This window comes from Prinia subflava, chromosome 1, assembly GCF_021018805.1.
Source record: "Prinia subflava isolate CZ2003 ecotype Zambia chromosome 1, Cam_Psub_1.2, whole genome shotgun sequence".
Classification (NCBI taxonomy): domain Eukaryota; kingdom Metazoa; phylum Chordata; class Aves; order Passeriformes; family Cisticolidae; genus Prinia; species Prinia subflava.
In genome coordinates this window covers 70949837-70973824 of record NC_086247.1, presented here as the reverse complement: position 1 = coordinate 70973824, position 23988 = coordinate 70949837, and the positions used below count along the sequence as shown (strand labels likewise).

At 35.8% G+C, this 23988-nt stretch overlaps 1 protein-coding gene across 1 annotated transcript in view; it reads left to right on the top strand.

Annotated features, from left to right (window-relative positions):
* ABCA13 (ATP binding cassette subfamily A member 13) overlaps positions 1–23988 on the top strand; it is a 173327-nt gene that overhangs the window by 33472 nt on the left and 115867 nt on the right. Inside the window, exons 13-22 of the mRNA XM_063399467.1 lie at positions 503–621; positions 1985–2157; positions 3346–3422; positions 3639–3760; positions 6302–6496; positions 8304–8468; positions 14071–14248; positions 16527–16666; positions 21560–21673; positions 22298–22388. Of these exons, the coding sequence (XP_063255537.1) occupies positions 503–621; positions 1985–2157; positions 3346–3422; positions 3639–3760; positions 6302–6496; positions 8304–8468; positions 14071–14248; positions 16527–16666; positions 21560–21673; positions 22298–22388 (1374 nt within the window). The remainder of the gene's footprint in view (positions 1–502; positions 622–1984; positions 2158–3345; positions 3423–3638; positions 3761–6301; positions 6497–8303; positions 8469–14070; positions 14249–16526; positions 16667–21559; positions 21674–22297; positions 22389–23988) is intronic.

Here is a 23988-nt window from a genome sequence, read left to right as displayed (position 1 = left end):
TCATCCTATATGGGTTCATTATCCCAAGATATGGAAAATGCTCGTGCACTGCTGTTTCACTCCCCTTTTAGTCTGGGTTTGAAAGTTACTGCTCACCGGAGGGTTACTAATACCCGGGTGTTCCTACAGGGAAATAGCATCAGGGGAGCCTGCCCAAGGAAAACGTAGATGTAGTTAATATACTCACTCAGCTTCTCACAGTTATGCTTCTTGCTCATGAAGAGCAAATAGGAAATTTCCTTCTCTGGTTCTCTAACAGGTAGATATGTTCTTATTATTGATCAGGAAAATGTAATGGAGAAGAGTAACTGAAATTGAGTCAAACCAGCCTTTCTTGTCCTCCGAAATGACATAAAAATTAAGTTAGAAATATTTCTCTGTGTCTTAACACATCAGATGTTCCTTACTTTTAAAAAAAATTCTCTCCCTTATTAATTGACTAACTTTAAATTTGATTTCAATTTTTTTTTATCTGACTATATCTGGACATTTTCTCTTACAGAAGAACCCATTGTCTTTAGCAATATTTTCTGTGCTGTTACGAAGTGTAAAGATGGATTAATGAGTCACTTGCTCCTCTCTGTCTTTGAAGGGATTGCTGTGGTTCAAGATCATTATCAGGTCTGAATGATTCCCTCACCTAGAAGTGTACTTTACAACATGCATTAAACTTTGGAAACTAATGAAAGTTCCCTTTTTTTTTCCTACTATCTGAAAGTCCCCACAAACCTGAGGTTTAAATAGTTACAGCTCTGATAATTTTGAAAGAGAAGAAAATCCTTAAATAGATGTTGGTAAGCTTTAGAAGCTGTAAGGATGACTTTGAATTATTAGAAGTCTTATAACTAGGATGACTGTATTATCAATCAATGTCAAACAGCAGCCCATTTTTAATTTCTTTGAATTCTGTCATTCTGCTAGTTCAATGAGTTATAGTACATTTATGCTTTTAAATCTTCACAGGAACATTTGTGAAATTAAACTAAAAACAAATAAATTTTTTTGGCCAGAATAATTCCAGGTAAAATAGCAGTTATGATTACCAGTTGGGTTCAGCCTGTTCTTCTTTAACCTGAAATTGCCAGCAGGTGAGAGTAATATTTGGCATATACTCACCCAGAGTTGGAAGCAGGCCTTTGGATAGACAAAATACTGAACTCATGTTTTTTAGCATAGAATTTATCTTCTCTTTATTAAATAGCTCTGCTGCTTTATCTATCTGGACATTTTTCTGATATGAACAGCAACATGTTGAAGTGAACAGATGACAAGTGGCATCACTCATACCTCAAAGCAGACTTGTGTAGGCCAAATGTGTTTGTGTAGCCACCAACCTTCTATGATCTACTTCTGCAAATATTAAAAAAGCTTTGCAAAATCAAAATTGTAAATATTCAGGAAAAATATAAAAGTGCATACTATACAGAACATAATGCATGAAAGACTTTGGCTATGAGGATCCAGATATTTTGGTTTGTTGAACAGAAACTGATGTTGCTCAAAACACTTTTTTTGGAAAACGATAAAAGTGGTCAGACTAAAATAAAACAAAACAAAAAAACACACACACACAAAAAAACCCAACCAAATCCCCCCCCCAACCCCCCCCAAAAAACCACGAAAAACACCCAAAAACAAAACACAAAAAAAAAAAACCCACAAAAAAGAGAGAAAAAGAACAGCTCATTTCATTTTGAAACAAATTTTAAAAGGTTGGTATTTCTATTAAGTGGATGTCTCTCCTTGACAGGCTAGTTCAAATTCCCAATCTGATTGTTTCCAAATCTCAAATATTTGAAAATTCCTTGGTTCTTGGAAATGTTTAATTTTAATCCAGTTTCAGTTAATCATACAATGACTGAGAGAATATTACCTTGCCCATATTCTCCTTTGAAAATATGAATCATCTAGTTGCCAAGAGCTGCTACTTCAAACTTTAACAATCTCATGTATTTACTAACCATATCATCACTGTGTTCTGCAGGATATTGGAAGATATGTGCCTGCTTTCATCAAGGGGGATTGTGAGAGTATGGCATATATAAACCAAAAACTTTCCAATGCTCTGGAGAGCTTTGTGGGAGCCTTGCAGAATACCAGCAGTGACAGCTGTGAATGCCAGCTAATGTTGGGGAACATCCAGAGACAACTGCAAATGTAAAGCCTTTCATATTTTGATACCCCAAATGGTTTTCCATCATTAGTGATGTTATTCTGTGCATATCTCTGTGTTCTAAATTAAGTAATTACAAGAGAAATACTGTCTTTTAAAGTTTGGTACATTTAACTTAAAAGTGAGTGGAAAAAATGTACAAGTTATTTAAGATAATTAGAATAACTGAATATTTCCAAAAGCCCTTACATATTTTGCCAAACACTTGCAGCAGATCTTGCTGCTCTACCAGCTGAATGCTTTGTATCACAACTAAGAAAATTTTCAATTTCCTGTAGCTGCAGTTAGGTACAAATTTTGATATCCAAATTTTTTATTTATAGCTCTTTTGATACAGTTTTTCATCTCAATAGCTGAATATCTTTTTGTGAGATATTAAGCATTCAGATCAGTTCAGCAGTTCAAAGAGTTAGAAACACAGTACGGTGATTGGAAACTGATGGGATTGAACTCCAAAAAACTTCTGATAGTTATTTGCTTGAGGAAAACCATTAGATTTTAAGTAAAGCTGCTATTGCAGAGTATTTCAAATATGCAATCAGCTAGAAGGTAGACATTGTTATAATTATTGCTATACTGGTTTGACTGTTGGATTGTTTTCATAACAGGCTTGAATGGTGTCTGTGAATTAGAGTAATAATACAGAAGACCTTGAGCCTAGATGCTGCTCCTAAATACCATGGGCTCATATACAGTTTTGAAGAGAAAATCATATCTGTGTGCAAACTCTTTATTACTTAAATTATAATTAGATAGACATTTTTTTTTCACCCTGAACTGCAGTGAATTGTATCTCTAGGTTTTAAAAATGAGTGTTCAGTGAGAAACATGGAAGTGATATATTGCTAGACCTGTCCTCCATAAGCTACTCTTTGCTAGGGCCCTTAGTCATTATAGGAATCTAGCTCTACATAGGCATATATGTAGAGATATCTAAGTGTATCTCTACATATACAGTCTCATTTAGGCATGAAATATGATGACCGCTGCAAAATATAAACACCACATGAAGTTTGTGGAGGTGCTGACTGCGTGCACAGTGTGTGCACAGAGAGCATAATGGGGCCCTATTGCCTCCTTTAATTCTGTTTCACCATTTGTGTGTGTCTTTATACATGGAAATGCCTATGACTTGGTTCTGATGACTTATGAAAATAAGGCTGTCATTACAGGGTGACTGAAAATTTGGAGCTACAATTATCGGGAAATCCAGTGGCAGCTTTCCTCAGCAAGTTTAATCTTATGAATGGTGGGTTCCAGTTTTCTTCACTTTTTCAATAAGTCTCTCTAGTGTAATTTCATAACTGTTTCTTTGTTCTTTCAAATTCAATGGGACACTGTTTATGGAGACTATTGACTTAAGGAAATATTTTCACACACAGTGAATTGAATGGAAAGGATACAATCCGTAGGAAATTTAATTAATCAAATTGTTGCCCTTAGTACTATTTTCTTTCTCTTCCAGATGATAAAGTCAAAGATTTTGTGGAGAATATTACTCAGTTGAAGCTGGACATTGGTTCTTCCGTCAATATTTCTGAAGAAACTCTCGAGACCCTCTTGGAAGCCAGTGTCTCTCATTCAGAGGTAAAAGATCAAAAAGAGGTGACAAATTAGTGGGCCAACCTATAGCATGTTGTGCTAGATGAAGCAAAACAAGTGACGTTGTTTGTGTGGAATCTTATATTTTCACTTATCACTTCCATGTAAAATACTTCGGTAGTTTTAGGACTTTAAAGTAATAAAGTGATGCATTGAGAGATCTATATATTGTAGCACTATTCCTTTGGTCTAAATGGCACTGCTTCATTACTTTCAGCAATGTTTTACCCTCTTGTGCTGACACAGAATTGGAGTTTTTCTGTCTCAGTTTTGTAGAAAAGATGAGGATTTCTGGAGACGTCATTTTGTACCTTCCCACCTCCGCTCCTAGCGGTATGGAGTTGTCTTATGTATATATTTTTTAAATTCCTTTGTGTGTTCCTCACTGTTCTTAGGTTATCTTACCACTGTCTTGCTTTACTTTCACTTTGAGTTGTTGACTCTTGATTATTGTAAGTTTTCTGAGGGATTCTGAGGGAATGAGTGTTGCCATTGCTTCTCCTGTGATCCCAGTGATCAGCTGAAATCATGAGAAATGCCAGCTGACTGATAGGTTCTGTCTGCTGCCAGAGTCTGTTCAGGCGGTGAGGGTACATTTGGTGTAAATTGACCAGCTCAGCCAAGCAGCCACTGGGTGTCAGTGGCGCTCCGCTTGCAGAAACCATCGCAAGCTCTGCTCGGGAAAAGCGCAGCATTAAAACGCAGTTCAGACCGTCATAACTACTTATAGATGATTTGTTCTTCTGCCTCTGTGGCAGCGTGACTGCCTTTATTGTTAGCTTGTTATTGTGATACCACTAAATGGTAATGAGAGAAGTCATCTGAAAGCAATTCCTTTAAATGGGATTCAGTGCACCTTTGATCCTTTGGAATAATAATGCTAATTGGCTGAATTGTCAGATTACTTTCCATCCTTACTTTTTTCCAGTCATATGTAGAGCTCAGATATATACACGCTCATCTCACATTTGGATAAATATACAGAATTTTTTGTTTGCTTAGTGCTTAAATTCTCCCGCAGTCCAACTGGAGCATTAAAAGCCTCTGTGTCTTACTGATTATGAAAGATGCACAAGTACTTTTCAGAGCTTTATTTTAGGCATGCCTGTTATGTTTATTGTCTATACAGCCACTGTCTGATAACCTAATGATAGCTATAGGCTCATTGTAGCCTTACATTTCTGTGATTATATGCTACTATAGTGCTCGCCTCTGGAACAGTAAGGGTAAGCCTGGGAATTTTTTGTGCTTATTATACTTACCCATAATGTCTGCTGTGATGTTGTGTGCTGGCCATGCTTATTGCTATGTGATGAAGTTATTTGAAAGCATTTAAAACCTGTAACCTGAAGACTGTAAACCTTCATTTACTGAATGTAAGATCTGGATTAGCTCTGGTACTCAGAAAGCTGCAAGGAAAGTTCAGAGGAACATAACCTAGGGGATAAAACATAGAATGTGTTAAAACTGTACTGAAATGGTGATATTCATGTGAGGCAAATTTGAAATAAATTCTGAATTGCATCACAGTCAAATTTCTTCCCCAGCAAGAAGTCCAAATCAGTTTCATCTTAAGCTGCTCGCAGACTTATGTTCGTATTCTGTTCCTTGAATGCACACACACAAAAATATTTCTTTAAATAGATATAAAACCTTGTGGAGTCACAAAGGCAAAATTCGGTTCCAGAACAAAAATCAAAAGATCAAATTATTAAGTTGAAAAATAAAATGTTCATAGAATTACAGAGCTAAATCGCATATCCTGACTGTCTTGCAGTTCTTCTCCCTGATTGATAGCAGCAAGAGATGCATTCAGGGGAGGGGGTAGAGGCAGATTTTGTCCTAAGCAGTACAATGGAGTCCTGTACTTTGGCTCCTACAGGCTCCTAAAAAACTTTTAATTTACTTGTTGAGAATGGGTAGCTAAGAACTCCTGAGATATCTGGACTTGAGTCACTTGCCATTATCCAAGATGGTTTCATTATCTCATCCAAGGTCTGCTTAGGCATTTGCCCCTTCAGCTGCTATTAAATAGTACTTTAGGATAGTATTTAAGTGAGAAATGTGAGCTGGCTCAGAGTAGATGTTATGCCACATAGGCATCCCCAAATGTTAAATTAGTGTGCCCTTTGAAAGAGGTAAGGACCATATTGTGTGATGTTAGTGATTCACATGCCTAGATTTTGATCTTCAGGGGTTTCTGCAGCAGAGGTGTGTATCTGCTGGAAGGAGTATGCTCAGCATCGTAAATATGCCTGCTTATGGCATGAATGCTCAAGAGTGAATGATTGAACAGTGAAAAATGAAAGCAAACCCTTATAAGAAATATACTTTATCTTTTTATACATACAAGGAGTACAAAGTAAGAACATAGCTCTCTGATATAAAGCCATATGGTCTATTACTTCAGGTCTGTTGGTGTCTGCAAATTGTCATGTTACTGTAACACAAATTTTCACCTTGTTGACTATAAAAAAGGTGATGCATTTCAGAGTGAAGCATTTTTAATACATGTATTATTTACAGATTCTTTACAGTGCCTTTGTGGTAGCTTTAACTGGAAGGTGTGATGAAGAAGTACTTAGCCTGCTACTAAAGATGCCTGAAAGCAATAGAACTTCCCTGGCAGTGGAAGAATTATGTTCTTTACCAGCACTGGACTTGTATACCATGTTTGTATTGATTATACAAAATTTGAATGTACGTCACATCATTTACAAGGTAAGATGGTTTTATTTGAAGACAGTATGAAACATACAGGTACACAGATTAATAATTATATTATTACTTCGGATATTCTTTCTCCATGTAAGCAAACAGTGGACATATTGCATTTTTTGTCTTGGTTTGGCACAACAAAATATAACAGTTGAAGAATGAGGTGCTTCCTCAGGAAAATGATCACTGAGGAGTTAATTATGAAAGCTTTGCAGAAAACACAGGAGGTCAAAGACAGTTTTATTAATCTTTAGCAAAGTTTGCAGTTCATGCAATTAGTCTCTTCATTATTTGTAAGAGTGCAAGACTGATCTGACATTTGAACTAAAACCAGCATAGAAGTCACATCACAAGAATGAAAAAAGTATTTTCTAGGAAGTATTCATAGTACTGTGGATGCAAATGTCTGTAGCACAACTGTATTGTCTATACAACTACAGATAATCTGGAATCTGGGTATTCAGTGAGATAATGGGTTTATCTGTAAGAGCAGAATTATTGAATGGGATAGTTAGAAGGCATTTTGTTCACTTCTTTTGGGGGCAGTTGATTGACAGAACAGAAAATGTAAGTATGAATAGCTGAAATATAACATTGAGAGGAAGAAAGGTTTGTTCTAAAGCAATAAGAGTCTGGTTGTATTCTGGATGCTGCATGCTCAGTTAAGCAGGTTAGACATAGAATTTTAAATAGAATTTAATTCCCACAATAGATCAAGATACCAGAGGGAAAAGAACAGATTTTACATTCTGAATTATCTGCAAACCCAGAAAGGAAAACAAAAAATAGACAAAAATAAACCAGTGCTTATTCTGATGAGTGTTTCTACTGAACTCTATGGAAACCTAATCAAGTCCTAGCAAAGAGTAAAAACAATTGTCAGCTCATCTTAAATTATAGTAGAAGTTCTACTACTTTCTTAGCCAAATAAGATTTTTTTTATGAGTGTCTTTCAATTTTTGGTGGGTTGGGTTTTTTTATTGGTTCTTTTTACTACTTAATAGTTGGTGAAGGCTGAGAGGAAGATCAAGCACAGACATTATAGTAGGAGGACAAAGGTGGATAAAATAGATAATCGGAAGAAGAACGGAAACTATATAATGAGATTATAGTGGTTTTATTATTTTGCATAGACAAATAAAAATGAATCAGTTGGTATTATCATATCATCTAACTAATCCCCAAAAGCAAAGGGAACAGAGAGAAAATCCATAATGATGAATTTGCATGGTGGAAATAGAAAACAGCCAATTGAACTTAGGTCAAGTAGGTAATAAAATGCACACAGTTATTTTGGGCATGAAAAATTCAAAGGCAGGAAGAGTGTGGCAGGAAAGTTAGTTACTTTAGGGGTCATATTAACCAATAAAAGTGGTTTCTAGATTTAATTTAACTTACAAATTATTTTTAAAATATGAAATTATTGCGTTGAATATTTTTAAAGTGGTGAAGGAAAAGTTTCCATTTACGCTGAATTCTAAAAGGATAGAAGGTCACAGATCCCTTTAGCATCTTGGGTTGGAAAGCTCTCTTCAACTTGGGAGGTGCAAATATGCTCTCTGAATATTAATTTGTGATTTTTCATAAGCCAGATCTAACATTACATTACAGAGAACTTCTCTTCAGCTTAATCTAGTAGTAGCTGGGGAGTTATATTAAAAGGAGTTTTGTTAAACATGGAACGTGTTTGTAGGAACATTGTATAATCAGTTTTAGAAGAAGACTGAATAATTTTGAGTGTTTCAGTGAAAGCTTAAAATTTGTTTCTAACTGGAATTTTCTGTTGTGTTTTGTTTCCTTCTTTTCCAAGGTCCAGATACCACCTGAGATAGGCAGTGTATTAAATATGCTACTGGATGTGGTTTCTAGTATCAGTTCACTTCTCAATAAAGTCCACCATGTCATGGAAAAGCTTCCAGAGTTCCTCCAAGGAATTCAAAATATTGGTGTGCTTGACATCTCTGCATTGCAGCAGGTATGCGTAGGATTTCAATGTGCAAAGTTAATTCCCTTGGTGAGGTGATTAGCTGGGGATATGTACTTAGTAAGGAGACACACTAATAGAAATGATTTCCTAGAAAGTTGTGAATGCAGAGAAGAGTCCATAAACCCTAGGAAGATTAATTTGGTCTCTTTTAAGCAATCTGGTAGTTCTGAGATGATTGATGTCTTGTTTGTGGTTTGGTGGTGTTGTGTTGTTTGTTTGTTTGTTTGTTTGTTTTTGGTGGTTTTTTTTTGGTTTTTTTTTCCCTATGTATGAGATCCTGGTCTAAGTTACTTCAGTGTTTGTCAGTATTATCTGTGATTTGGAGATAGCTGGCCAGGCCTTTCCTGCTAAGTGTTTCTTGTTTTTTCTTTGGTTTATTTTATTTTTTTTAACAACAGATAATTATTTTGTTTACAGAAATAGCTTGGTTTTCTTTAAATAATATGAGTTCAAGACAGCCTACGCAGTTCTTGTATCTGCCATGTGCTTCTGTTTGTGTCACCTAAGGGGTTTGTGTGATGGTTCTGCTTGACATTAAAAAAAAAAAGTGTCATGAGCTGTGAGTGAAGGAATGTATTTTGTTCCTGCCTTTAAGAGCAGTTGCTGTATGCACATCTACACAGCCAGCACCACGGTGGATCTAGCATTAAATGAATCATCAGAAAGATTTCTGTCTCTAAGCTGGTTCCAATTCTAAAGGGAGACCTTCTGACCCCCATGGCATTATCTTTTGTGTTTGTTGTCCTTTGTGGAAAACTGAGGATTGAATCTGGTTTAAAATTGCAAACCTCTAAAAGATCCTGCAGTGGTAAATGGTGCAATGTGGTTTATTTCTAGAGTACAGAGTAAACACTGCCCTAAGTACTATTCTCCTTATTGTTACCTTTTTCGAGATCTTCTAGTCTGTGTGATAGAGACAAGTTGAAAAATGCTGTTCTGGTGCATCTATCAGTTTTGGTTTTGAGCCTCTCTTTTTGGGGTAGCTGTTTGGCTGCCACAATGAACAGTGACTTTCATCAGACACTTGAATTTTTTTCTTCTTTCCTTAAACAATCTCTGTTTGTGCCAGACTTGCCTTCCAGGAAATGAAATATTTTTTGGACTAAAATCCCGAAGTTTCTTATTTGATAGAAGAACCTCTCAAAAAGGGGTGTTCAAAAAAGTTTGCAAAGGAACAAATGGAACAGCAGAGGGCCATCTGCTCACAGTTTTAAGCTTTGCTCAATGGCCACCCCTATTATCCCGTAACATACCATAGATTTGACCATGGAATTTTTGTTCCTTTTTAGTTCTAACCTTTTTTGATCACTTTTTTTGGTACAGCCTTTATTTTCTAATGTTTTGCTAAATCCCTTTTTCTTACATAATTGCTGGAGCTTTTTGGTCACCTAATAATTTGTGGAGGATTAAAATAATCAATGCCTATTTATTTTATTAATAAATTACATTTTTGATTTCAAGGGCTCTTTTGTCTTTGTGACTTTTTTGGTTTTAATTTTGAAGACTCGTAAAAATGCCCTTTAATTTTTTCATGTTTTACTTCTTTTTTTTTTTTTTGTACTTTCCAATAAGATTTAATTATTGGTTATTTTTTTCTTCTTTTCTATATTGTGGGCAAACTTGTGCTATTGAATAAGTGCTCCACTGAAGTGCTTATATTGCTTACACACTTCCCCCCTTAAATATGTTCTTCTATTTCCAAAAGAGTCCATCCTTCTGGATTTTTGTTTTCATGATTGCCAAGAGCAAAGGAGTTCAGTGACACTGAAAGATTATCAGATAAAGAATGCAAATGTTTTTGGGGTAAAATATGTGGACCTTTTTCAGAAAGACATTGAAGTTGATTTAAAAAAAATATTTCTATAATGAAAGAGGTAATAAAGTAATTGTCAACTGTGTACATGGATTTCTATCTGAAAGGAAGAAATAACTTTACTATGTCTATAACATATGAAGTTGAACTGAAAAGATACACACATTGTAATAAAAGATAATGTAAAAACTCATCATCTACCCATCAGCAGTAACTGGAATGTGGTGCCAGATTCTACTGTTAAAAACACTGAGTGAATGGGTAACTCCCTGCAAAAAAACAGTGCTGATTTCAATCATGATTTTTGCTTGTGTTTTGCTGTTTGAAATTATTCACTTATGTTTTCATTCCTGATTTTTTTGGATGCTTGTCACTCATCAGTAGATAAGCTGCAGGGGGCTTCCTGAGTTGCTGAATGCTGTTAATTGTGAGAGGCAGCCTCACTCTGTAATCCTTCCATTAACTTGAACAAATTCTCTGATGAACCTATCATTGCAGAACAACCTGTTGAGGTTTTAAATGAATAAAACTCTGACTTAGGTTTATTTCTAACTACTATGTTTGTTCTTGTATCAAAAAATTTCTGTAGCATTTTTAATGTCTCTGGCTTGCCCATATGTTTGTGGGAGGCAAATTGCAGTCCTTCTCTCTTTTGCTAGGTTGAAATGATTTTTTTTTTCTTTTTTTTTTTTCTTTTAGGTCAGGCTCTCAGTTGCTTAAAACAGCCTAACATTGTTTTTGCATGCTTGTTTAAGGCTAATCCTGAATGTCTGGAAGAAAAAATGTGAACAGTGTTTGAGGGGAATTACAACTGATGACTCTTGTAGCCTGCTTGTTCTTGTCTATACCTACTAAAGTGATTTTACTAAACTTGCATTCAACTTTTTCATAAACTGCACACAGTTGTCTCTTAGATGGTTAAGGATGAGTGATATACTGAGGTGACCTCCATTGTCTAGCAACATCTCATGATTTCAGTTGATAAATAAGATCTTGCACTTATTACAACATAAAACCTTTTTTGTCTTTTTATTCAGTTTGCTTTAAATTAGGTATTTGGTGTTTTGCCGTATTGCATTCTGATCTTTTCTCCTGCAATGCCTTCTGGTATTAAATGATAGGCAAATTTAGGCAATTTTTTTCTTTCAGGGCTCACAGAAATAACACTAATAACTTCTCTGTAATCCTGTGCTTTTGTTCCTGTTAACAGGCTGCCTGCAATATCTTCTTAATGTCATTTTTTACCCACCAGTATTAACCAGCAATTGGATGAACGATTAATATTTTCTAGAGCAAGAACATTAATTGGTTGTTAGATTTCACCTGAATTTGAGTCAGCATGTGTCTTCTTTGTGAAGAAAGGAATTGCCCTCCCACATAAATATGTGGTGTTGGTCAGGAGTGTTAACTTGAGAAAGCATTAAATTTTACTTCTCAAATATTTTTTGTCTTTAATATTGGCAACTTTAAAATTTACTGTATATCTTGCCCTAATAAACATCAGAACCAGGTATCCATTATTTCCTGGATCATTAAACTACTCCTTCTTGAGTATATATGATTTTTCTCCTTTTCAAATAATGCCATCTAAATTTGATAGGCTTCTGAAAAACTGTTTAATCAAATCAGCAATATTGCTATTATCCCCCTGATTCTGTCAATTTCAGGACAAAAAAGACTTAGTTCTGTTTATGTTCTTTCCCAAGAATTAGGATTATCTATTTCTCTGAACTTCTTTCCTTTAGCCCTTTGGTTTCATCGAATTTTGAATTATCTTTAAGCTCCTTGTAGTTTTCCAGGAAAATTGCACTATTTTTTCTCTTTATTTCTCTCTACTGTAGTGATTCAGAATTCATTTTAGATTTATGTGCAAGCTGTAGCCCAGTATGACTTTCAAGTTTCTTTTTCTGAGTAGCTGGTATTTTTATTCCATGTGAATTTGTTTTTATTCATAACATTTTTTAGGCATTCAGAAGCTCCTATACTATAAGGTTTTTGCCTCCATTTGAAAATCCAGTTCCAGATAACCTTTTAATCTTCCTTACCTGCCTTCCTCTTCCATGAATTTGTTACAGGAACTTGCTTGACTGATTATTTGTAAGAGGCTGGTTGTTTGGATTCATCAGTCTTGATTACAGCCCTACTTTATACAGTTTAAACTAGACCAGCTAGATCAAAGATAACATCTTTTTGGTGAGATCCATACTATATATTTCTCATACTTTATCAAAGCCAAATTTTAAGAAACATATCTTTTTTGAGTCAGTGGTTATTTAGTTGAAAGACAGTAAGTAGATTCAGCCTGTTAGTGGCAGCTTACCACATAAATATTCATTATTTGAATTTCACGTTATTTTGATTGGAACTGGAATTAATTAGCACGTTTGTGCTCTTTGACTGAAATAAGCCTCATTTATCCCCCTAGTGCAAATAGTCACTAATAAAGATTCATAACAAATTTTATACAGCATTGTGGATAAATAAGTTTATTTCTCCAGTGAAGTCCATGACAGCAGATTCATTCAACAGCTGTGGATGATTGTATTATGAAATATGGGTATTATTTATTTACTTTGCTATGTGCTAAAACTGTATGTTAAAAGTAAGATTTTAGGGAGCAGCTAACATTGAGTTTTAAACAACACTTACTAATATTCCTCTAGGATTGCTAAAGAAACACCTGGTACTTCAATAAATGCATTGATCAGGATAAACTGTTTCTAACAGCGCAATTTCCAAACTGTCTGTGATTATGTCTTTATGTAAAGTGCTGCATTACTTTGAAAATTGACTCTTCTGTTTAAAAAAATTCCAATGATAAAATGCTAATTCTTTTCAGTGCCGAATTTGTGTGTTTGAGTTATCACTTTTCTACTTGCCAGTTGTGGAGTCTTCAAATGATGTGTGATAGTCTACTTATGCCTTTCTTGACAAGCATCTGCAACAGTAAGGAGGATCAGGCGAGCCAGCGCGCCCTTCAGTCGCGGTGCCTTGCAGTTGTGTCCTCTTAGAGCTGTGCACCTGTACATCCTTCCATGAGACATCACTTACAATCCAGCCCATTATTTGGAAAGTGGAGCTACACAGAGGATGAGACTATTGTTGTTCTTCGTTCTTTTTGAATGTGGTGAATGATGATGCTTAAGCCATAAAAGCAGTCAGATTGCTCTCTCTCCTCATTAGAAGTATGCTAGTCGTGAACAAATGGCAATAATAAATGCTGGTATGACTCAAGATGTACAAAAACTGTAAGCACATCTAACAAGTTAAAAGACGTACTTGAAAAATAGGCTTTTAGGGCATGTGCATCTGAATATTGTATTTTTTTTCCTTATTAGCTACTGTCTTCACTGTAAATGTTCATAACAAAATGGCTTTGGTTGTTTCTGCTGCCTTTGTGACACAGGAATAATCTACCAGAAGAGCACATTTTGTGAAAACTAGCATTGGAATCAGGATATCTGTACTCTAGTTGTCTTGATATTTTCATTCCTTTTCTGCGTAACTTCTACACAGTATTTTTCATGTTTCAGTGTAGTACATTATGCTAGTCTTTCATTGAGTATACTGACAATTAACACTACTTTATCTTTTCCCATAATAGTAGTGATCAGAAAAACAGAACTGAGCACAGCAGGCCCTCATCCTAATGGGCTGTTTCAACAGCTTAATTTTGTCAATCTCCTTAGACGTCAATATTGACGGAACACCAGGGCTTCTCCTTGAAGCTACTTAAAGCAGCCTTGATTCATCTGTATTTTTGTTCATTTGTTCTAGTTTTTGCAAGGTGGGCAGTTCAGAAGTTCAGCTGTTGGATCCCTGGAGTCTGTAATCAAGGCAGTGTGTAAAGGAGAATCTTCATTTTTCAGCAGTGCAAAACTGTTTGTAGACATGCCCAGAATCATGGGACTTTTGGAGGACAATATGGCAAAATATGGCATTCCTGAAGACTCAAGTAAGAAAAAATATCTATGATAAGTTGCAGTATGAATTCAGAATTAAGAGAAGTTTTTCCCCTCACTTCAATAGTAATGTTTATATACCCACTGACATCTCAGTTGACATTGTCATCTTGAGCACAAAGTGTTGATCAGTTAAAGTTAAGTGGCTATGAGATAATTGTGAGTGAGACAGAAGAGATTGTTTTATTTTCTATATTTGAAAATAATAAATAAGAGTATTTCAAAGAGTATGTCTTTGAAACATTTTTATTAACATTTTTAAAGCACTTGGCATTAAAAATGTATCTTTGAGATGCAAGATGGAGAATTTATTGCTGCTTGCCTTTCTTGGGTGAACACAAAGCTGTGGTATTATTGAGCAGTAAAATATGCAAACCTTCTAGATAGAATGGGCTTTTTAATGGTTGATATTCCTATTCTGTTTATCAAGTGTTCAGAAAAATCCCTTAGCTCGCATATACTTTCACCTTTACTCCCTTTCCTTAATGCACATTTGACTTAGCCTGATTAATTTTACTATTGTTAATAACCTTATTAGTGCCTCAGGTGGCCCTGTGCAAGAGAAGATTACAGTGACATACTGTCACTGGGGAAGCCTCTGTCATCTGTTGGTTTCTACAGGCAGAAATTGTTCCTGGCTTGGCTGGGACCCTTGGGAGGGAGCCAGGGCTCTGCTTTGGCCTTCTCACCCACATGTGTGGGATGTAGTGGTGAGCAGGCAGCTCTGCTTTTCCCTCTTGTTGGAAGAATGAAGTCAGCTGGATGGCTGATTAGACAGATTGTTTGGAATTTAGTCTCTTTAAAAGCTGTTTAGGCCAGAAGCACTGTTTCTTGATCTTTTTTAAAATTTTTTTTCAAGTTGTCGTAAGTCTGCTTTTTACCACAGGACTCTAAAATATTTAAAGGCATCACTTAGTTCCAACATTTCCATGAGTGAATTAATACTGCTGCCCGTATTTTATAAATTTGTATATGGGGCAATGGAAAATGAAAATTAAAAAAAATAATCGAAGCCACAGAAATGTGATTCATACCTCTTCACAGTGATTAACTTGTATGTATTTTGTGTACACCAAACACTTCTTAATGATTTTCTGAAGATCACAGCAAACCCAGATTAGCAAGTCTTCTGTGTCCTTAGTCTATTGACATTTCTGGCCAACTTGTAGCCTCTTAATTCTTTGATACTGTTTAGCAAGGATTGTGTTTAGTAATGATTGTTTCATTCAAGAAAATAAAAATCTGGGCAAAGATCTGGCCTTTTTTAATGAGACATTTCTGACGCATCTTTCTTTAACTTTTGTTAGAAGTTTAAATGATTCTGGCCTAGTTTTCCATTACGTAAAAAGATTTGTCTTCCTTGAGGAGTTAATGACATTATTTAATATTTCTTCAGAGCACTAGAAATGGCATATTTTGAAAACACTTGTAATAAATAATAAAACTGCACAAAAACATGAGTTGGGATAAAAATCTAAATATTTTTTATAGGAAGTCATTGCCTTTACATGAATACAAATACAGTGGGATATCTTGGAAACTATTCCTTAGATCCTAATTCTGAAGGACATACACCCTAATGTATTAGTAGCTCCATGTGATGTAGGAATATGGGTTTTTTTATTAAGGAATGGAAAAGACAATAGATTGGATTTTTCAAATCAAGAAGTTAAGTGTCATGGCAATTTTTTGCCTGTCTTTTTGGTAGGTTCTGGTAAGATTATACAAAAGGAAAGTTCTGTATTTGTGAAGGATTTTTTATATTCCTACTTCTTTTTCTATATGGTAATCTGAAGCTGCAGAACAATGGAGAGTGTGGAAGGAATTTTTTCTTTCATTTACAGTGGCTCTTCCCTCTGAATTCACTTTTGTGGGCAGAGGTTTTGCGTGTGTCCTTCCGCTCTTAAATGCGCTAATGTATTTTACAGAGGTGTATTATGTATTTTAGATACTTCAGATAGACGGGATTCTTGGGCTGCTTTTCAGAAATGTGAGGAACTCTTTAGATTCTGATTTGGTTTTTTCCTGTTCAGTGTTTAGAGTTCTGCATCCTCAACACTATCATAGACTGTGTTTAAACAATTTCTGTTGTACAGGGGCCTGATTGCTTAGTGGCAGTTGGATGATGTTGTTACCAACACCACTGGTAACAGTTTTTGGCATGGTGCTGTGGTAAACTCTAAAATAGAACTCAAGCTTTTATTTGAATAAAAAAAAAATCAGTTTCACCTGTGTTGTCTGTCTTAAATGTGTCTGTCCTTGTTTTTGCAGCTCCTTTTTGCTTGAAGCTTTATCAGGAGATTTTGCAGGCTCCTAACGGGGCTTTGCTATGGACTTTCCTGAAACCTTTATTACATGGGAAGATACTGTACAATTCAAACATCAACATGATTGACCTGGTGATGGAGAAGGTGAGTATCAAAAAACGCCACTATTTCTGTGTATTGATTTTGTCTTTGTAATTCATTTTGAAGGTCCATTTCTTTCAGGATAGGCAGAAGCAATTGGATAATTGCCTTTCAGAAAAACAGATCCAAGCTGCCCCCTGAGGTCTCACCTTTTTCCCACTTGAAACTTAATGCTTGTCTTAACTTTTATCCTAGTTGTTACAGTGGTTCAAACTCAGTGTGGAAAGCAGAATTTTGCTTGAAGTCCTTTAAACCACGTGTAGGAAGGTTAAAAATAACACATTAGCAGAAATGTCATGTGAATCACGCTGAATTGAGGTGTAGGATGCACATATTCTAGGAGGCTTTTGCCTTCAACATTTTCTTATCATGGGAACTGTAATGGGGTGGCATCAAGACCTATGGGAAGGGATGTCCCCAGTGAACAAAAGCCTGCTCTTGGGGAATCACTGAGCTGAATTAAAAAAAAAAATAAATTAAGAAATCTATAGTTCATCCTTACTGATTGTTTGTAACACCACTAGCTGAGTGACCAGTCATAACTGAGGTGCTGTATGGGTGGATGCTGGTGGTGGTATTCAAGAGTTTTACTATCTCTCCATTTCTGCTACTTGGTTGGGGTTCTGTCTTGAGTGTGATTATTGACAATGACATATTTCTTCATGCCTAGCTCAGAAGTACTTCTGTAAGAGAAGGGTTTATGACTTGTTCTAGATTTCTCTGCAAATTTTGCACTGATCTTCTAAATATATGACTTTTACTCTGCAATATTAGTTGTTGCAAGAATGGAAATTCAGAAAAAAAAATTGCTGCTTGTAAGCGGTACACAAAAAGACCATAATAACTTAAAATGTGATAGCAACTATATTCTCTGTTAATTGAAAACTTTGTGGTATTCTGATTTGTGTTCTAAAAAATAGTAACACCCTAAGCCAAACTCCCTACTATAGAAAGAAGATAATACATAGCTTTATAGTTTCTTTCTGAATTGGAAAAAAGGATTGAGTGATTTCATATCTATATTAAATAACTTAATTTGGGGAACATCAGCTATTGCTCTGCTGTACAGCATAATTAATTTAAAATTTTAAGTAAAAATAGAGCTGTTCTTAATATTTCTAGGTGGAAATTCTATAAAGAATGGGTTGTAAGAAATTATAAATATTACATATCTTTTTGAACTTGTGTTCTACTGATGCCTTGGGAAGGCTGACTTGAAACAGAGACTGGACAGAGCTGGAGAATAAAGTAGGTATTTATTGTAAGGCCTCTAGGATACACCTTGGGCAGTATAAGAGCTTGATACACCCAAGATGGACTAAGAATAGTCACAAAAATGGCTGACTGGTCACAAGATGTCTCACTTTTATAAGATTTGATCCATTTGCATACTGAGGTTTAATTGTCCAATTACAGCTTCAGGTTTTGAGGTCCCTTCTGTTTTTCTCCTCAGTCCACCGTTGTTTGTGGTGTTGGGCTGCAAGTTGTCCTTGGTCTTGAGGAAAAGGATTTGTTTTGTCTACCTAGTCTGTGAAGAGAGTTTATGAGCACTTAATATGAGAACTACACCTCTAGGCAGCACAGAATCTGAAAATATAAAAGCTTAAACTTAAGGCATTGCTATGTTACAATGACATTTAAAATACAATGCTTAAAACATGTCTACATTATTTTGCCAATTAATATGCTAAACCTCCATTTTTGAAAACATCTGTAGGAAAGATAAATATCTTCACATACAATATATTCCTTCACAGACCTGTTAGTGAAATCTGGACTGAGTAATACAGATCAGAAAGAAGTTGGCTTGTGGGTTGGTTTTTGGGTTTCTTGGTTGATTGACTTTTTTGGGGGGGTGGGGTTTAATGCTCTGGAACAATACAAAGATTCTGGTAGAAACTCTTATTCTACTAATAATATTCTCAGGCTCCCAAAAATTCCTCAGTTTATTCAGAAATCTCTGTAAATATGCTCTTGCTCCTCTTCCCAGTCCTGTAATTCTAACAAGCAATTATGAATGGGCCTGATGTCTTACTGAAATTGGAACAGTTCTGGTTTCCTTTAGACTGTATGACCACATGTCATCTATTTACTAGAAGAAAAATGTAGTAGATTACATCTTTGAAGAATACTGATGTTTGTATGCTCTGGCATATTCTCTAAGTTTTCCACAGGGACTCTTACATTTGAGAGTGTGTAATTGACCAGTCTTTGATACCTTGTGAGGTTGTTGGGTTTGAGTTTCAGAGAAGACAGCAATTCTACCGTGTGGTGTGATGGTGGTGACAGTCACAGAAAAAGGCTGTGGTGATGACTGAGGGTAAAACAGCTCAGTGCCAACTGGCATCCAGGAGTTCAAAGGCCACATGTGATGTCTTTGATCTTTGTTTTCATAACTAGGAGTTTTTTGCCACTGATGAACTGATGTCATGGAAGTATTTCTTATTTCAGAAGGTTATCAGAGTTGATCTTATATTCAGCAATCACTTTTGAAGTAGTTTCTGTTTATTCCAAAAACTTTCGGGTCAAGCTTGCCAGGACTTTGCTGCTATATCTTGTCCTCTTGCATTTTGGGTTATATGAATTCCTAGTATTTATTGTGCCTGTGGTGAGTTCTACATCAACCACTTCTTCCTCACTTGCTTGTTCTTCCACTTCAGACTGTGGCACCTTCTATTTTAATATCATATGTTTTTATCTCCCAGCTGTAATTATTTATATTCTATATTTACAACTACTCTTTATTGTAATTTATTCTTAGTATAAAAAAATTAAAACTTACTTAGATTTTAGAATTATTAGTCTGCAATCCTCTGACTCCCCTAGCATCTTTATAAATAGCTTTGCATTTGTTATTTTCCACTCCCTCATAACAAGGGAATTTTAATCAGGAGGTTACACTACAGTGAGTAGTTCAGCTATTTAATCCTCGAGTACTTTTGAAATTCTTGGCTGAACATAATCTTTTCCTGGAAACTACTTACTGTTCATTTTGTTAAGTTGTATGACTGGTTTTTTTACTGCTGCTTTGGTTACAGACAGATTCTCCGAAATGTTCTGCATGGGGAACAGAAGGGAAGGCTTCTGACACAGGAACTTCCCAAATGCCTAGAGTCATGAATGAAAAAGCAAAACCACTTTTGAACTAACTCTTTTTTTTTTTTTTTTTTTTTTTTTTTTTTTTTTTTTTTTTTTTTTTTCCCTTAAGATTTGGGGGTTTTTTTCTTATTTGGATGTAGCCTTCCTTTGAAAGGAAGTTTTCTAGTGGTTTCCCGCTTTGTAGTGTGTGTGTGTATATATAGTCTTCCTCAAATCTTTTTTGATAGGCAGTAGGTATTTGTTCAGTTTCCTCTATGTTGCTTTACACACTGTACCTTCTACACAGCTTTCCACTATGCTGCTTTTATTTTCTTTCAAATAAGTTACGGAAAGTTCATATTTTCCAAAAAATCCATGCTGCTGGATTATAAAGTAATTTTATATATATGTATATAAAGAGGTGAATAGAAGCACATTATAGTTACTGTAGCTCTTTGAAAACAGTTTCAGCACAAACATTATTGCTTGGTTCTGTTCAGAATCAAGTTAAGAAGCACTAAGCTCTACTGAGAGTAGATCTTACAAGCTACTTGGTACAATAGTTTCTAGTGGTGTCTGAAAGTTTGATCTCCTTGTGGTCTGGTGTGACCTGTGGTTGCTGTGTCCTAGGGAGAAAACAATCTCCCAGAGTGCCTGTTTGCCACCCTTGCAGCCTTCCTGGTCGTCTTCATCTTGTCACCATCGTGCCTGGTCTGGGGGTTTCAGTTCATGAGGTTTCTGTGTTACTTCTGATCAGAAGACCTTATTTAGTCTAGTTGACAGCAGATTTAGTTTAACATTTAGTATCACTTTCTCTTTAATGCTAATGAATTACTCTTTAAAGTAGAAAAGGGATTCTCATAGCAGTTAATGCATAATGATTTTCAGGGAAACAAAATTACATGCAAGATCTCTTCGGGGCATTCTGTGTTACAAAGAGGAAGAAAGAGCCACCAGAAATGGTTTTTTCATGTTTTTTTCTCATTGTTTTCTAAATATCTCAAGTGGGATTTTGAAAAGGACACTTAAAATAATATGGTAGAAAATGTATACTTTCAACAGGCATTACTGCAAAAAGTGGGGTCCCAGATTGGAGTTTACAACTCACTGCAGACACTCTTTGCTGGAGAATGTCACAATTTTTATCATAACAGCTATACTGGATTGTTCTTAAATGCACTTCTGTGACTGATAACAGCAATTTAAACAAAAAGATACTGCAATATTTCCTAGTCTTGAGTATACTTGTGATCTGTTTAAAACAGGCTGGAAAAAATTGCTGGTTGTTTACTAAGAGAGATTGTAACCTGTCTTTGACTGGGACAGAAAATATTTTGCTTTACTCAAGTCTTTCCCTTTGAGAGTATTTTGAAACAGGTTGATTGATCAGTTATATTTATTGTCCAAACTGTGCTTCCAAATTTTAGTTTTATTATGTACTCAGTCAAACTAGTTTGAATAAAAGACCCACAACTGAGAGGTTTTCTTTTGAATATGTCCTGACCGTGTTTATTTTTTCTGTCTTTCTCAAGCACTCCCATGATACTCTCTATGAAAGAGACTGTAAAATAAAGAACTCTTTATTATACTTCAGGTGGCAAACATATAGAGCACATGAAAACTTTCATTTGCTTCATATCGAGAAAATAGTTTTAATTTCTTACATTAAAAAACCCCCAAAACAATATGGATATTCTTACTGCTGACTATCAAAATGGAATGGAAAGGAGTTACAGAAGATCTAAAGCATGCCAAGTTTTTTCAAAATTTACTTTGCACACGTTTCACTTCATTTGTTTCCATGTATTTTTTTCCCAGGCTAATTTCACTTTTGGTTTTGTGGAAAACTTGAAGACTTATTCTGAGACATGGCTTAGGATGTCTGAGGTTTTCAAAACCAGTGGAAATGTTCTCACAGTCTCACGACTGCAGGTTGGTAAACCATGGGACATCTTTCTATTTTCCAACTTTTTGCTGTTGGATCTAGACAGTATTTCTACACATGCAAACCCACCCATATTTCTGACCTCAGATTTAAGAAGAGCTGAAATAGAGGCAGATTAGCTTTAGGTTATGAACCTACAGACTGATGCTGAGGAACTTCTGACAAGAAATTACTTTAAAGCAATGTTGCCTCACTATGACCAGTATTGCTCTAATATCACTGAGCAGCAGTGGAAATAAAATGGTGTTCCTACTTGTTTGTTCATTGCCTATGTTTGCCAGCAAAATGTGAAACTGATGAAAAAAACTGATGAGGGAAATATTGACTATAAAAGAAAAAGACATTCTTGTTACTGGGGTTTTTCTATTCTACATATTTGTGCCTTCCTCTGTCACCTCTCCTAAATCTCTTCCCCACATTGTGCCATTTATTTGAAAAGTGTGGCATTAACCTCTTAAGAGGGAAAGACCAAAGACACGGAGAAGCTAAACGACTTCTGCAGTGTCATGCAGGAAAACTTGGTAATGGAATTGAACATTAATACATATGTATATATGATATTTTCTTAGAGAAAATAAACCTGAGATAACAAATATCACTTTTCATTTCAGGAAGCACTGCAAAACAATTTTGTAAAGCATTTCATAGAAAGTAATTTGGATATCAACACGGAAAAACTCCTTAAAAAAATGCAAGCATATGGTAGGTATATGAAAGTACCTGTAATGGTTAGCCTTGTTAGACTTCAATTTAGAACTATATTTAGTTGAAATGGAATATTTTACCTCCCTCAGTGATAATAGTAATTATGATATATAATTAACCATAAAAAATAGTAAAAAAAATGTAATAAGAGACTTTACCTTCTTGAGTTAGTCCCAAACATAATGGTTTTTTTCTTTTCAGTGACTGGATAATTTAAATTTCAGTTATTGAAACAATATTGGTAACAAGTCAGAAGTGGAAAAGTGTCATGGGAGAATCTCCAACGTATCATCCATACTTAAAAGGAGTGAAGGGAGATATAAACCTAGTAGCCACATTTCCACTAGGTGGAAATGAAGTAGTAAATCTTGTAGTAAATTTTAAAGGAAACAAATAGGAAATGAGATTAGATACAGTGTGTTTGATCAAAACCTCTGTGTTTTTTCTCCATTTATTCAGAATCCATCGTTGCATGTGGTGTCCTTGAGCCTCAGAAAGGCCTGAGAGAGGGTTGTAACCAGAGAGCTGCACTGTCAATAGGAATCAACCTGGGCCAGTCCCAGCCCTGGGGATAGCCCAGTGGGGCCATGGGGACGATGCTGAGGGCAGGACACCATCCCATGGGAAGCAGTGTGGGCTCAGCCCCACAACCAAGTGTGGGTCATGGTTCACAACCAGGGAGCTGCAGCCTGGATCAGACCCAGCTCTGTGCAGCTCTGCTGGGAAAGGAGTGGCCCTGATTCATTGGTCTGCCTGGCAGCCTCCCCCTGGGCACAGCCATCCCTGGCTGCCCCTTTTCTGCATTGGTAGTGAGTCCTGGCAGTCAAACAGGGAGCCTCCAGGGTTAGAAAGATAGCCCAAGGGAAATGGTTCTTAATAGAGGAGAAGGGGAATTATTATTTTGAATAATTTTGGGATATTCAAGGATTCAAGTAGGAGAAGAGAAACAATTATGCTGTAAATTTAAATTACTTAAAGATTTTATAAGAATTTGGTAATTGAAAAAAATTAAGTATGTCCAGCTACCAGTAAGGTAGGTGCATGATCATTAAAATGCTTGCCAGCATGTGCCAGAAGGAAAACTCTGTACTGAAGCAGATTCCAATGTCATCTAAGAAAAGTTCATGATTTTGAAAATCAGCAAGAGAGGAAAGTGGGATAAAATGCAATTACAGACAGTGTGACATCATGGGCAAAAGGAGATGTGTCCCTCCTAGAAGGAGGATTGTGTGTTTGCTAGAGAAAGGACAAATCTGTGTGGTTTCAGGTCAGTGACTGTTAGGATAATTATGAGCCAAACAAAGACCTGTTCCAGTCGCTTTCTGGAGGAGGACAGTGATGAGCTCTCAGGCACAGAGGGACTTTGTGACCCTCATAGTTTTGAAAAAATTGACTTTACAGAAATGTAAGTCATTCAGTCTGCTTTACAGTCAAAGAATTAAGACTACAGCTAAAATAAATAAATGTACCTGAAATACAGATTTTATTGGTTTTCAGTATCTGCCTCTAGCCAGGAGATGGACAAAATCCATGGAGGCTCCTGAGAGCTTGTAAATGAAGTGTGTTCTCAGTCTTAACTTGTACTGCTGCCCTGAAC